Below are 13904 nucleotides of genomic sequence, written 5' to 3' on the forward strand. Positions count from 1 at the left end.
TATACAAGGAAGGTAATGTGGTTAGCACTACGCTTCAACCGTCTATTATTACCTCAGGATTGTAAATCCCAAGTACTCATTTAAGGCTGAGTCGACCTAGGTACCCAAACTATTTTTATTTTAATAAAAATAGTCGGCTGATGAGATGCCGGGTGTGGGATTCGAACCACATACATATTCATACTTAACCATAATTTAAGAGTGGTTTAAAAACATTACATGACGCTTTAACTTGTGTAATGAATATCACAATCTCATCTTCCGAAACATATTTTTATTTTCTTTTACGACTACTGCTCACAGTTCAGTTTGCAGATTATCTTAGACCTCAAATCAGCACCTTTGTAAACATTTCTTTCTACGGACCAAATACTATACTTAGTGATGAGCAAATTCAAAACCAAAACCAAGACTCCCTTGGTCTTGGTTTTGCAGTTAATAAAAGTAGTCTTGGTCTTAGTCTTATAATGTAATAAACATCATAAACCCATCTTGCGAACCATTATTTTATGTACTTTTACCATAGGCTTTTACGACTACTATTGTCAGTTTAGTTTTAAGTCATATTTTACCTCAAATTAGCATCTGTGGAAAGATTCTATCTACAGACCACATGTTATACCTCCAAAATTCATTTATAGTAAATGCTATGCTTAGAGAACTCTACTGTAAAATTCCGTTTTAAAACCGGATATTTCCTAAATCGTACTGATACAAATTGAGCAATACAGAGGTACTGTATAAGCAACATAATGAAAATAACAAAATTAATAATTTAGCGCTCGCTTTACAAGGTGTTGTTAACCATGTGGAATATAAGGAAATATTCTCTAGTTTGAGAAAAAAAATACACATCTTAAATTACAATTCACAAGCCACACTAAATTACTTACCATAAGTCATCGAAAAATATGTATTATTTCTTTAAGCACTCGTGCTACTTGAAAACGATCATAGGTATTCCTGAACGTTTTACTGGTCTTCCTAAATATAGATACTACAAAGTGTCTCTCCAATGCAAATATAAACCAAATATTGGAGAAGTACCATTTATGAGGCAGTGCGGCTTTATGGTTTAACCAGGAGTTAACAATTTTTATTTTAATTTTAAATATTTAAACTGTTGTAATTTAATTTATCTATTGAAAGTAAAATAATTCCACTGTCTTTATTTATATTTGATTAACAAAATGTTTCGGTCAGAAGGATCACTGACCGGTATCAAGTATAAACTCGTTATCGAGTTTTGAAATTCTTTTAGTTTCAATACTGGATCATTGTGTACCACATTCAAAATAATTTATCTATATTTTACTGTATTTGTTTCAGTTTAAAGGATGCAACAAGGCTTTTTCGCGACTGGAGAATTTGAAAATCCACCAAAGAAGCCATACAGGCGAGCGACCCTACTTATGTCAGTTCAATGGTTGCACAAAATGCTTTTCTAACAGTTCAGACAGGGCAAAACATCAAAGAACACATTTTGACACTGTAAGTATTTGTTATATGAATTCCAGATATATTGAGGTAGAATGAGCATAAATTAAGATGCGCAGAAATTCTAATCATGTTGGCTAACATTGTGTGGCTTAGATATATAGGGGAGCTCAAAAAGTAATAGTGATTATAAGTTGTATCCACATTACAACGACTTGTCGTTTAGGTTTTTGTATTCTGTCATATTATCATGGAGGAAACACTGCTGTGGTTAGTTTTTACAATTTTTTCAAACAAGTTAAAAAAATGCAAGATAAACAACTTAACTACGTCTTTACTATAAACTGGTATCCCTATTCGCTTCAGAGTCCACCTCCTAGAACTTTTCAATAATAATCTCATTGGCCTGATGTTTCTTTTCCCTGTCATTGTATTCTTTTGATTTTCCTCGCCCAGAAGCAAGGGAAACTCTTGTACAGGGTGTCCCATTTTTGTATGTTTTATGCGGTTTCTCGGTTATGAATAGAGATACAAAGATTCTGTTTCCACATCACTGTGCTACTACTAAAAACACACGAAAATGCGATACTTTCTACATTATTTCTCTTTTGAATACCCTGTATCTTTAATACATAATTTATTTGTTACAGAAACCTTACGCATGTCAAGTCACGGGATGTTTAAAAAAATACACCGACCCAAGTAGTCTGAGAAAACACGTAAAAAATCACTCTCTAGAGGAACAAATGCAAATCAAACGAAAATCGCCAGAAGGCTGTATCAACACCAACAATAATTTTGTCAAAAAATTCCTGGATCCTAGTCGTCAAAAAGCCATCAAAATTAAACCACAATTAGCGTACAGTACAGTTGTTGATCACAACTATTCAACTCATTCTTTGTCGCCCAACGTGAAGCAAGATTTGAAGAACAAAATTGAGAAGAATAAAATGAGAAGAATATTATTCTAAAGCCAGAATTAAAAGAAATTTGATAGAAAATGATGCTAAATATACAATTTTGTTGAAAGGAAAGTGTATATGGATAAGAAAATAGGGACCAATTTATATGTGATAAATGTAGATTTAATTATTATGTAAATATTTTTTTAATAAATTACATTTTTTTTACTTATTGTTCTTCATTTTCATATTTTAGATAATACGAATGAAAATAGATGATAATTGTTTACTAAAAATTGACACAAAACCTGTAAACATTAAGTCTAATAATTATAGAAAGATTAAAAGAGGATAAAAAATTCAATAGACACACAAATCTATTTCCAAAAAATCATTTTGATGAAGTAGATCAGTACAAAAATATACCGTATGATCGAAAAAAAATTGCGTCCAGTTGGCTTGGAAATGACGATCGATGACATTTCCCATATAATTTTACATATAAAATGACAGCAATCTTCATTTCATAGCCATCGCTGACGCCGTTTTTATTTGATCATACGTTATTATAACCTTTTTAAGGTCAACTAGCAGTAAACGCCGTTATAAAAAAATAATGAAGAGCACGGGCTAAGTAAATGACGTCTAGGGCTTGACCTTGCCAAAATTATCATCGATTATCACTCCACAGCAGTCTTTGACGCCATTTTTTTTCGATTGTTTGGTACTTTTAGAATTTTTATTTACTAAATTTAGTAAAAAATAAAACATCACAATAAAAAAACAGCTATAATACAGGGTTATTCACCTCATTTGACACGGAAGTGTGGCCACACAATTATATTTTTAGAAATTGTGAATGATGGGATCGTTGGAGGACTACTAAAGTTACAATTTAAAACTATTTTCAAAAGGTACAGAGTGTAACAAATAAATAAAAAATATCTGTTTTATTTTTTTTACATTATATTTTTAGTTTCTACAATTAAAATAAAGTTACATTTATTTAAGGTTTACCGCACTTTACACTTACCGTTTTTGAAATATTTAAGATTTTGTGAAAATACAATAACAATTTTAATGCTTCGTTTCCATAGGCGTGTTTAAGATTTTTAAACCAAATATAGTACTGAAGTTTTTCTATTTACAAAACTTTGTGTTGCATTAATAAAAATAATACTATCTTATACAGAGTATCTAGAAATTTATTTTAAATAATAACTAGCTTTAAAATGTAATAACTTGTTTAATTTAAATGGAACACCTCGTATATTTGACGAGAATTGCTGTCCTCCATTCGCGAATTTCAAGTTCCAGAGCTTTACGCCCTGTGCTACTCAGAACGGTTCTGAAAGGATCTGTGCGCGATAGACTGGTGCCTCCATATGACACGGAACAGTTCTAAACTTTATGACTCAATTGAATGGAGTGAGAGTATTGCGTTCTTGAATGGTTCAGAGCTGCACAATTGTGTGAATGGAGGACAGTAAATCAGATGCACAATTTAATTGTCTATCAAACTGTATTATACCTGTATTTACCTGTCTCTTCAAGTTTTCATAAAAAATGCATTTTCTTACAATTTAGACCTCATTTATCAATATACCCATGGAATATTGGATGATATTGACATGCATTATTGACATTAATGACACTCTGTATAAGGTAATATTATTTTTATTATTGCAGCACAAAAATTAGTAAATAGAAAAACTTCAGTAGAATATTTGGTTTTAAAAACTTATAAATACGTCTAGAGAAATGAAGTACCTATTAAAATTGTTACTGTGCTTTCACAAAATCGTAAATATTTAAAAAACGGTAAGGTTAAAGTGCGATAAACCTTACCAAATCAAATGTACCCTTATTTAATCATAGAAAGTAACATATAATAATATACAGGGTATTCCAATTAAAAAAAAAACTTTGATATTTTTTCTTTTTGCGACACTCTGTACCTTTAAAGTAATTTTAAATTGTAGCTTTAGTAGTCCTCCAATGATCCCATCACTCACAAATCGAATCATTTGGCTACAATACTCTGTGTGTCTGTGTCAAATGAGGTAAATAATCCTGTATAAAGAAATAATTTTTCTTAGTGTATTTAAAAATTTCTTTCAATAAAATTCAGTACATTTTTGTCACTATACAAGTGAGTTTAGATATCACAATATGATACTTCAAGGTCAAAAAAAAAATGAGATACTTCAAAGAAGCTAACACTTACTAAAGAATCTGTCTGTGTAAGCCAAGGGATTGATTCTGTGTTAAAGGTTTAAAACCCTAAAACCATACATTTTCTTAATCTTTTTTCTTAAATATTCTGACAGGTATTTTGGTGTTCTAGTCACTTTCTTCTTCATCACTAAAATATGAACTTTTCTTGATTTTCTTTCTGGTAGAATTATTCTCCTCCGAATCACTATAGCAACCTGTTGCAACTTTATGCCTATATTCCTCCAATTCATGTTTTTCTTGCTACCACAAAATAAATCGTTTTGCTAAATATCTATACAATATTTTAAGAAAAAATAAGTCAAATTATTTACCTCAAGTTTAATAGCAGCACTTAAACTCTCTTCATCTGGCTCTATCTTTCTATTATCTTCATCAGAACTATCAAAATATTCTTTTTCTTCCTATAAAGAAAACAACAAATTAAAATCCTTATTTACTAGTGTACCTCTCTGTTAACCTGTGTAAGTTCCAATTTTTCTCTCTTCTTACGTACGCGAACTTTTTTAGGAGGCGGATCACGATTACCCAATAAATTTTTCGAACAACTATAACTTAAATGTCCTGCCTCGCCACATTCAAAGCATTTTGTTTTATCTGGATATTCCTAAAACAGGTTTAAAAACATTATATGTTTGGTACCATATTCTTCTCATGCTGGATAAGCTCAGTGTAAAAATAATAATTTCTTTACTTTTCTTCTAATAAATTCTCTGGTTCTTCCATTGTCTTTTGCGATGCTAGCCTTTAATGTCCTTCCAAACATCTTAAATAAAAAAATACCATCAGTAAAAAGCAACTGGTATATACATATATTTCCAAACACATTACCTCCTTCGAGTTTACCTCTTGAACACACACCATGGCATCGTCAGGACTTAGAAATAATACAAACGCTACTCCTTTACTCCTCCTATTTTGCTTGTCTTTTAAGACTGTTACCCTACAATATATATATGGTTTTTATTTTAAAACTATGAAGACAAGTTTACAGTAACTTACTTTACTATTTTGCCATACTTTTCGAAAATTTTATGTAAATCATTGTTCTTTAAATCAAAAGGCAAATTGGAAATATAAACAGTACTCTTACTAGGCACTAAACCACCACTCATTATTTTTGATACCTATAAAAAGACACCTTTTAATTTGCCTTTTACAAAGCCTTTTAAAAACTGTTTACAGCTGTTTGCTGTTTTTAAATTTTAAATGCCTAAGCCTAAGGTTTTGAGGTTATAACTCTAGGACTCTAGGACTGGGACTGGGACCAGCTGGGAGCTGGGACTTGAGCTGGGACTCGAATGTCGAACAACATATTGTCCTATTGTCCTAAATCATATTATATTAATTATATATGCAAAGTAATTGTTCCCACATCTAATCTGTGGTTTTCAAAATAACTGTCAAATGGCCAAAAATCAACAATCAATAATCTGTGATCTGTGGAGAATATCAAACCAGCAGGGAAACCAGGAGGAACTGTTTTAAACGTTTTCATAAATAATTAAATACCAGAGATTAAATTTAGTGCTTTTGGTGTGTTATTTGGTTTAGCTAAAAGTTTTGAGTCAATGTATTTAGTTTGGTTGTAGTTAAAATGTCTGTTTAGCATGGACGATCAATACAAATTGTCGCAGCGTCTTTTGGTTGTTGTTTGTTTTCTTGTGTTTGTGTGGATATGCAGGCAAATATTCGAGTATAACTTATCAGATTTATCACTTTAACGTTGGTTTGTATCATGTCGAAACATCGAGTCTCATATTTTTTTAACCCCGATGTGGGAAACTTCCATTACGGTACAAATCATCCCATGAAGCCCCATCGACTGTCTGTTATTCATAGTTTAATCTTAAATTATGGTTTGCACAAACATATGCAGATTTATAGACCTTATGTAGCTAGTGCTCACGACATGTGCAGATTTCATTCAGATGAATACATTGGTATGTAATTTAAATAAATATTTAATTTTACACACAAGTATTGTTTTTTTAGATTTTTTACAGAAAGTTACTCCACAAAATATATCTTCCTTTACAAAACATTTAAGCCATTACAATGTGGGTGATGATTGTCCTGTATTCTATGGCTTATTTGACTTCTGTTCAATGTATACTGGAGCTTCATTAGAAGGGGCCATGAAATTAAACAATAATGACTGTGATATTGCTATAAATTGGTCAGGTGAGATAAGTTAAATATGTATCCCCTTGAAATATGCAATATTTTTCATATTTTAGGTGGACTTCATCATGCAAAAAAGTTTGAGGCTTCAGGTTTTTGTTATGTGAATGATATAGTTATAGCGATTTTAGAATTACTTAAATATCATCCTAGAGTTCTTTATATTGATATTGACGTGCATCATGGCGATGGTGTTCAAGAGGCATTTTATTTAACTGATCGTGTTATGACAGTTAGTTTTCACAAATATGGGAGCTACTTCTTTCCAGGTATAGTTTGCTTTGGTTTACTTTATATGGCTTAAATTAAGAAAAATCAATGTTAGAGTAAATTTCCTTTTTTTTCTGAAAGAAGGTAAGAGACCACCAAAAAAAGTTCAGATTCTTGTGAAAAAGGGATCATTTCTAGTTTTTCCGATAATTACCTTATTTATTAAGTTATAATTATTATAAGTTACAATATTTGTTTAGGAACGGGAGACATGTATGAAATTGGAGCTGAAAGTGGTCGTTATTATTCAGTCAATGTTCCTCTAAAAGAGGGAATTGATGATGCTAGTTACTGGCAAGTCTTCAAACCTGTTATTTCTAATGTTATGGAATTTTTCCAACCTACTGTTATAGTATTACAATGTGGAGCTGATTCTTTATCTAATGACAGGTTAGAACTAATATTTTTTTTAATGACTAAAGAATACAAGGAACAGAAACCAGATTGTTGCCAACTGACGCCAAGGCTATATGACTTAGTTGAAAGAAGGCGTCCATTCTTCTCAAAGAGACCTGGTTTAAATTAAAAAAAAATATATAAAGAATTATATATATGACTTAGGTCATAAGTGCTTAATATTGAAACATTTGGCACTTACCCCCTTTGGTATTTCCACTCTTCAATTGTTTCCCAATTTTTTTAAATTATTATTTGATGGTTTTTAGTAATATTTTTTACGTGTCACCCTTTTTTCCTATAAAATAGATTATTCAGGTTTTTAACTCACAAAATTAATTTAATAAATGGGACCAAGTGTCAACTAAATTGAGAAGTTTCCAAAATTTAATTTAGTACTTACTGTTACGAGTTCTTATACTTATTTAGTTATATTTTTGATAAAAGTTTTGCCTACGCTTATGGTGGATGAAACTTCTTTAGGTGGTGGTTAGATACTAGACACTAGACACATTACTAGACACAGACGTTTAGGGGGGCTTAGGTCACATATAAGATGTTAATTTGAGCTTAAATCCAATTTTAAATGACCCGCATCCGTCGTCAGAGGGGGCTAATAACGAAGACGGGGGGCTAAGCACCCCCTAGTCCCCCTCTAGTTGCGCCACTGGTAATGTTATACCAATTATTTAAAGAAGAAAGTATTAGAACGTCCACAAAAGGTACAAAACTATTATGCCCAATATGAAGCACACATTACAATATTAGATGTAAAATATTACAATATTAGAAAAATAAATATCAAATTCAATAAAAAAAAAGTCTAAAAAGGAATGTTGAAACTATATATTTAAAACTGTAAGTGAAACGTAACTCCTGACTCTTCTCCCTATGGCTTTTACACTTGAAAGTTGAAAGTTAACAAATCACCATTGTAATAAACTTTATGCAAAGTTTATGACACACAACAAACTGTTAAGAATCTCAAAAATTGTCTCTGGTGTCACATCTTTTGTTTAACAAAACAATGTTGTCCTATAATGTAACATCACAGATTTTACACTAGCCTGTATATGCGCGTTGTGCGTCCTTGTATTTTTTAGTCATTGATATTTTTCTGTAATATTCAAAAACATCTAAATAAAGGGGAGGCAAAAGACTCCATTCATAAAGCTCGATTTGTTTACAATCATACATACTTTAACACTTTTATTGAGTTAAAAAGAGATGGATACATAAATAAGGCAATGCTGTTGAGTTTCCAGTGCATTTCTGTCTTTTTGGTCTACTAGTGGCGTACTGTTTTGTTTTCTGTCAACAATGTAAAAAGTAATTTTAATTTAAATTTTGACTTATATTATAATGGAATGTAATATAATAATTATTTCTCTGTTATGAGTAATGAGAATTCAAATTGTAAAGTTCACAAAAATCATATAGGTATAATTTTATTTTAAATAATGTTTTTTTTGTAATAAACTATTTAAAACTTGGAAGTTAACAGTTTAACAGTTCTTTTACAAAGAAAAACAGTAACAATGACTTGAAAAATACGAAAGTTCTCAAACACGGCGCAGCAACACTGTTAAACTTCCTGAAGCAGCGTTGTCAAAGTTACTTCCCTAATAAGTTTTAATTTAATTTAATTAAATTAGAAAACTAAAAATAATTTTAAAGGTATAATCTATGTATTTTAACTAAATTATTTAAACTACATACAGTATTGGCCAAAAGTGGATGAACCAATACCAATAATTGCGAAGAAAATCAGATTTGAGGTGTTAAATATCAAAATTATTTTATGTACCTTTGTATGTTAAAAGTTTAATACATTCTCACCAAAATACTACAAACAAATATAAATTCTTCTGTTAGTCTTATCATTTATAGATAAGAATTGGCAAATATTGCTTTTTTGTCTTGGACAAAAATAGATGAACCAAATATTTTTAAAAATCGTTAGTTTCATTTGTTCTGCTTTTATGAACAATTGCGATTTAAAAACATTTGAGCTCTTGTAATATATCATGCCACGTGGAATTAACTTGTCTGCAGATCTTAAGTTGCGAGTAGTGAATGCTTTTAAGAATGGTTTGAAGCAATCGGAAATCGCTAAGCAATTACGCCTTGGAAAATCAGCGGTACATTATATTTTAAAGAGATATAATGCGAGAGGAGATGTCTCTATAAAAAGAAAACCAGGACGACCTAAAAAAGTTGGTCCCAATATGATAAAAGCTATAAAACGAATTTCTTCACAAGATCCATTTTTGCCGTCAACGAAGATAAAAGCAAAACTTGAAGAAATGGGCTATCCACCAGTGAGTACAAGGACGATCCGACGTAAATTAGTTGACCAGAAGTTGTTTTCCCGAAGACCCGCCAAGAAACCACTGCTATCAAAAAAAATTTGAAGGCCCGATTAGCATTTGCCAAGGAATATCAAAACTGGACTGTGGCACAATGGAAAAAAGTTTGTTTTAGTGATGAATCAAAGTTTAATTTGGTGTCATCAGATGGAATTCAACATGTAAGAAGACCTCCCAACACACGATTGCTACCAAAGTACACGCACTGTAAAACATGGTGGGGACTCAATCATGGTATGGGGGTGTTTTTCTGGGTATGGGATGGGGCCTCTCCATAAAATTGAGGGCATAATGGATCGGTTTGGCTACAGCGACATTTTACAAAACCTTTTAGTGCCTTATTTGGAGGAAAAAATGCCAGTTGTACACTACTTCCAACATGATAACGACCCTAAACATGCCTCACAATTGGTTAAAAGGTTTTTGGAAGATGAAATGGTGACTGTTCTCAAATGGCCATTGCAATCCCCAGACCTGAATCCAATAGAAAATTTATGGGAAATTTTGGATCAACACATTAGGACCAAATTCTACAAAAATAAGCAAGAATTATTTGCAGCTTTGGAAGAGTCTTGGAAAAATATCGATTTTTCTATAATTGAAAATCTTCTGGGATCCATGCCTAAGCGATGTCTGAAAGTAATTAAGAATAAGGGTTATTACACTAAGTACTAGTAAATTATAAGTTAATTTTTCAGTTTTTGTTAACATAAGATTTTTTTTTTATTAAATATATATTTTGTTCATTTACTTTTGTCCAATAGTTTTTTCAATTTAAATTTTTTGCTACCTTATTAAAGCACATTTTAAAAAAACAATGCTATTTATTTTTATAGCACTGACACTAGACTTCAAGTAAATATAGCTCAAATTTTAATTTTAAACATATTAGGAAAAACCCATTATTTTAACAAAGTTCATCCACTTATGGCTAATACTGTATGTATTTAGTACGCCATTTCTATAGATACCCAAAAAAACTACATAATATAAATATAAATAAAAAATACGTTTTCAAACTCAAGCCGTAGATCTAACGTAATCCGCAGAAATTTGTCATCATCGATTTTTATTCAAAACGATGTTTGATCGCGGTAAAATGTAAATACAGTTCATACCAAATAAACTGATTAGTTTGACCGGTCGATTTTTACATTTTTTCTTTTAATCAAAATATTTTAAGAAACAAAATAAACAGGTATTATTTACATCTACAAAACTCACCTTATCAGCACTTAAGGGGCATAAAGAGCCATTACTACCGCTTTCCCGTTCAAAATATTTTAATAAAGTTACACTATCTTGTACAATTCGCACTAAAAGTGGTTCTAAAAAGAACAATGTTTGACTGCAAGGTCTGCTGCTAGTAATTATTTTCAAGCTTAAAGTATCACAACACGATTTATTTAAACCAAAAAACTCGTAATACCAAACTAAAGTGCCAAAACAAATGACAGTGTCAGGAAATAAATAAATAAATGCGACAAAGTGACATTTTTTACAGCAGAGCTACCACCTGAGTCCCCAGGGCGAAATTTAAATTCCAGTTAGTCAGCGCGGTGCTTAATATGTCCACGGTTGGCAACAATGAATTCAACAATCGCGCCCTCGATTACGTAACTAAAAGTTTAATTGATATCAAATATAGTTTTTTTCTCCCTTTATTTAGATGTCTTTGGTAATATTTTAATACTGACAATCAAATTTTATTTCTATAGATTAGGCTGTTTTTCGCTGAGCATAAAAGGTCACGGAGAATGCGTGAAATTTGTCAAAAGTCTGAACGTACCTACTTTAGTAGTAGGTGGAGGTGGTTATACGTTAAGAAACGTCGCTCGTTGTTGGACATACGAGACATCTCTATTGGTGGATGAGCAAATATCAAACGAACTACCGTATACGGAATATTTCGAACTGTTTGCTCCAGATTTTAATTTACATCCAGAATTAACGAAGACTAGGGATAATTTTAACAATAAACAATATTTGGAAGCCATTACAAAGTAAGATTTGAGTTTCCTTAGTGTTTCCATAGGTCTGGATTATTCTATCGTTACTCTTTCATTAGACAAACTGTACATAAATAAATCAATAATTTATTTTTCGGCGAAGTCCAGATTTTGTCTGGATTTCAGAGCTTCCGGAAAGTCCAGAATTTCCAAAAAACTTGCATGGAAACCCTAAGTTCTCTAGCATTGTGAGTCTCGATATTACCGACTGTTTTTTGAAAGTGACGCTCCTATAACATTTTTATTTTTTCAAATAATAAAACAAGAGTTGGTATGTTTGTATACGACATAAATCTTTTATATGACATAGATCACTCGGAAATGACTGCAGCTTTTGATTTTCAAATGGTATCCCAGATATTTTTTTTCCTTTGTTCGATAAAAACGACATTCTGAATAGAATGACATCTCATATGTCAACTTTTGACATTTATGCTTAAAGAAGTTAATGTTTTAAATATCAATCTAGAGTGTCATGGCTGTATTCATAACGAAAATTTGACTTGAAATAGCCATTATGTGGTACCAAACTATTCATAACAATGCTTTTTCCAAATATGCTAACGAGCCACTCTTGTTCCATTTAACAAAATTGAGTTATTATTAAAAATACGATTTGGGCATCTTTTAACCGGCCAGGAACAGCGTAGAGAAACATTAGACGATCAAATCTATTTTTCCAATGTTTCTTGATTAAAAATTAGTGGTTTTATCACAGCCATGACACTCTAGATTGTAATTTAAAATACAATTATATTTTAAGCAAACATGTCACAAGTTGACATATGATATGTTGTTCTATTCAGAATGTCATTTTCTGTCAAAGCAAAAATATGCTGATGGTACCATTTAAAAATTAAAAGTTGTACTCATTTCCGGTAAAACAGGAAGTGATCGAAACAAATTGAAAACGTCAATCCATCCTGATTTATGTCATATTCATATACCATCCTGGGCGCTTCATCTGCGTGGTCTGTATTTTATTGCATGCGATAAAGATAAATATAAATGACCGGCTGACAGAGGTCAAAATAAAAAGCAGCATATAGTGTTGCCAGTTTTTACGTCTTTAGAAAAAAAAACTATTTTAAAAACATTCATGTATACTACTGAAATGAAGATAATATATCTAAGCTAAATATAATCTGTTACAGCTGTAGTAAATTGAGTAACTAATTGTAAAAGATAAAGTTCCAACCCTAGATGCAACACTTTTCAAACCGCACAAGTGGAGAAATGTATCAACCCAACTTTTATCTTTTTTTAATACATTTGATTTACCATTAAACTGTCTACATCGTTATCTTGCTTGTTTCCAAGAAATCCAGGAAAATCCAGAACACGTTTTTACGATGACCAGATTGGTAAACCAAATCAAGTTTTTTTTTTATCTGAAACCAAGTTATAGATTGTAAGCCACTTTTGAAAAACACCCCTCATATTTAACGAAATTATTTTAGATTTGTTTATGACAATTTGAAAATGGTCCAGCACTCGCCGAGTGTCCAAATGCATAATGTCCCCGGTCCAGCCATTCCAGAAAGTTCACGAGTAAAAGAGGAAGAAGATCCGGATGTGCGTATTAGTCAAGATTTGGATGATAAAATGGTGGAAGCTAAAAACGAATTTTACGATGGAGATAGGGATAACGATAAGGATGATGTTAAGAGTTGAAGAAATTGGAAATTATTGGAAAAAATGAAGACAGAATAACTTTGAAGATTGAATTATTTATTATTAAATTGAATTTTTCAGTTTTTCCAATAATTGTCTAGACAATTTTAATTTTAAGATTAAATTATAAATATATTTAGGTGTAATTTTTATTTTTCCTATAAATATAGAACATATTTGCTATTTTATTTACTAGAAAGCTGTAATTTTTTATTATAATAAAAAATAATGTTTAGTTTGTTGAAGTTTTAAAGCGAATCTTTGTACAATATTTATTTTTTTACCAATTGCAACTTTTTTAATTACGGCGAACTGTAATAAATAGTAAAAGAAGATATAATAATTGATAATAAAGGATAAAGTTTAAACAATTTCAATATAAATACCATCGAAAAAACGGCGTCGAAAACGTCTGGAGAATGACAATC

The 13904-nt window shown here is 31.1% G+C and overlaps 3 protein-coding genes across 6 annotated transcripts in view; 2 read left to right on the forward strand and 1 right to left on the reverse strand.

The window, feature by feature from the left end:
- LOC115887558 (asparagine-rich zinc finger protein AZF1-like) overlaps window positions 1–2567 on the forward strand; it is a 39153-nt gene extending 36586 nt beyond the window's left edge. For both annotated transcript variants that reach the window (XM_030907018.1, XM_030907017.1), the window contains exons 6-7: window positions 1330–1491; window positions 2088–2567. In XM_030907018.1, coding sequence (XP_030762878.1) covers window positions 1330–1491; window positions 2088–2408 — 483 coding nt within the window. In that variant the 3' untranslated portion in view covers window positions 2409–2567. The remainder of the gene's footprint in view (window positions 1–1329; window positions 1492–2087) is intronic.
- Window positions 2568–4425: 1858 nt separating this feature from the next.
- On the reverse strand, window positions 4426–11157 carry LOC115887543 (zinc finger CCHC-type and RNA-binding motif-containing protein 1-like). Of its 2 annotated transcripts, none has more exons than XM_030907005.1 (7): window positions 11018–11157; window positions 5577–5701; window positions 5406–5517; window positions 5269–5340; window positions 5035–5181; window positions 4889–4978; window positions 4426–4817 (listed from the first exon to the last, which is right to left on the reverse strand). In XM_030907005.1, exons 2-7 carry the CDS (start codon window positions 5687–5689, stop codon window positions 4683–4685), a joined length of 669 nt encoding a protein of 222 aa, XP_030762865.1. In that variant the 5' UTR covers window positions 5690–5701; window positions 11018–11157; the 3' UTR covers window positions 4426–4682. The 2 variants fall into 2 exon arrangements, with proteins under 2 accessions (XP_030762865.1, XP_030762866.1); XM_030907006.1 differs by lacking the exon at window positions 11018–11157 and adding an exon at window positions 5758–5872.
- LOC115887542 (histone deacetylase 3) lies at window positions 6004–13712 on the forward strand. Of its 2 annotated transcripts, XM_030907004.1 has the most exons (7): window positions 6008–6110; window positions 6167–6517; window positions 6570–6758; window positions 6815–7027; window positions 7229–7418; window positions 11512–11796; window positions 13263–13712. In XM_030907004.1, exons 2-7 carry the CDS (start codon window positions 6313–6315, stop codon window positions 13474–13476), a joined length of 1296 nt encoding a protein of 431 aa, XP_030762864.1. In that variant the 5' UTR covers window positions 6008–6110; window positions 6167–6312; the 3' UTR covers window positions 13477–13712. The 2 variants fall into 2 exon arrangements, with proteins under 2 accessions (XP_030762863.1, XP_030762864.1); XM_030907003.1 differs by having other exon boundaries at window positions 6004–6517.
- The last annotated feature ends 192 nt before the right edge of the window (window positions 13713–13904 follow it).

The sequence above is a fragment of the Sitophilus oryzae genome, unplaced genomic scaffold (assembly GCF_002938485.1).
Source record: "Sitophilus oryzae breed Bouriz unplaced genomic scaffold, Soryzae_2.0 scaffold_577_pilon_pilon, whole genome shotgun sequence".
In the NCBI taxonomy this organism is placed as follows: Eukaryota; Metazoa; Arthropoda; class Insecta; order Coleoptera; family Curculionidae; genus Sitophilus; species Sitophilus oryzae.

Bases quoted from the DNA above. Each gene is read 5' to 3' on its own strand.
- LOC115887542 (XM_030907003.1), top strand. From the start codon at position 6,313: ATGTCGAAACATCGAGTCTCATATTTTTTTAACCCCGATGTGGGAAAC. The intron at 6,759-6,814 runs GTGAGATAAGTT...TTCATATTTTAG, and splicing joins TATTGCTATAAATTGGTCAG to GTGGACTTCATCATGCAAAA. The intron at 11,797-13,262 runs GTAAGATTTGAG...AAATTATTTTAG, and splicing joins TATTTGGAAGCCATTACAAA to ATTTGTTTATGACAATTTGA.
- LOC115887543 (XM_030907005.1), bottom strand. From the start codon at position 5,689: ATGAGTGGTGGTTTAGTGCCTAGTAAGAGTACTGTTTATATTTCCAAT. The intron at 5,518-5,576 runs GTAAGTTACTGT...TATATATTGTAG, and splicing joins AAGTATGGCAAAATAGTAAA to GGTAACAGTCTTAAAAGACA. The intron at 5,341-5,405 runs GTAATGTGTTTG...TTTTTATTTAAG, and splicing joins AAGAGGTAAACTCGAAGGAG to ATGTTTGGAAGGACATTAAA.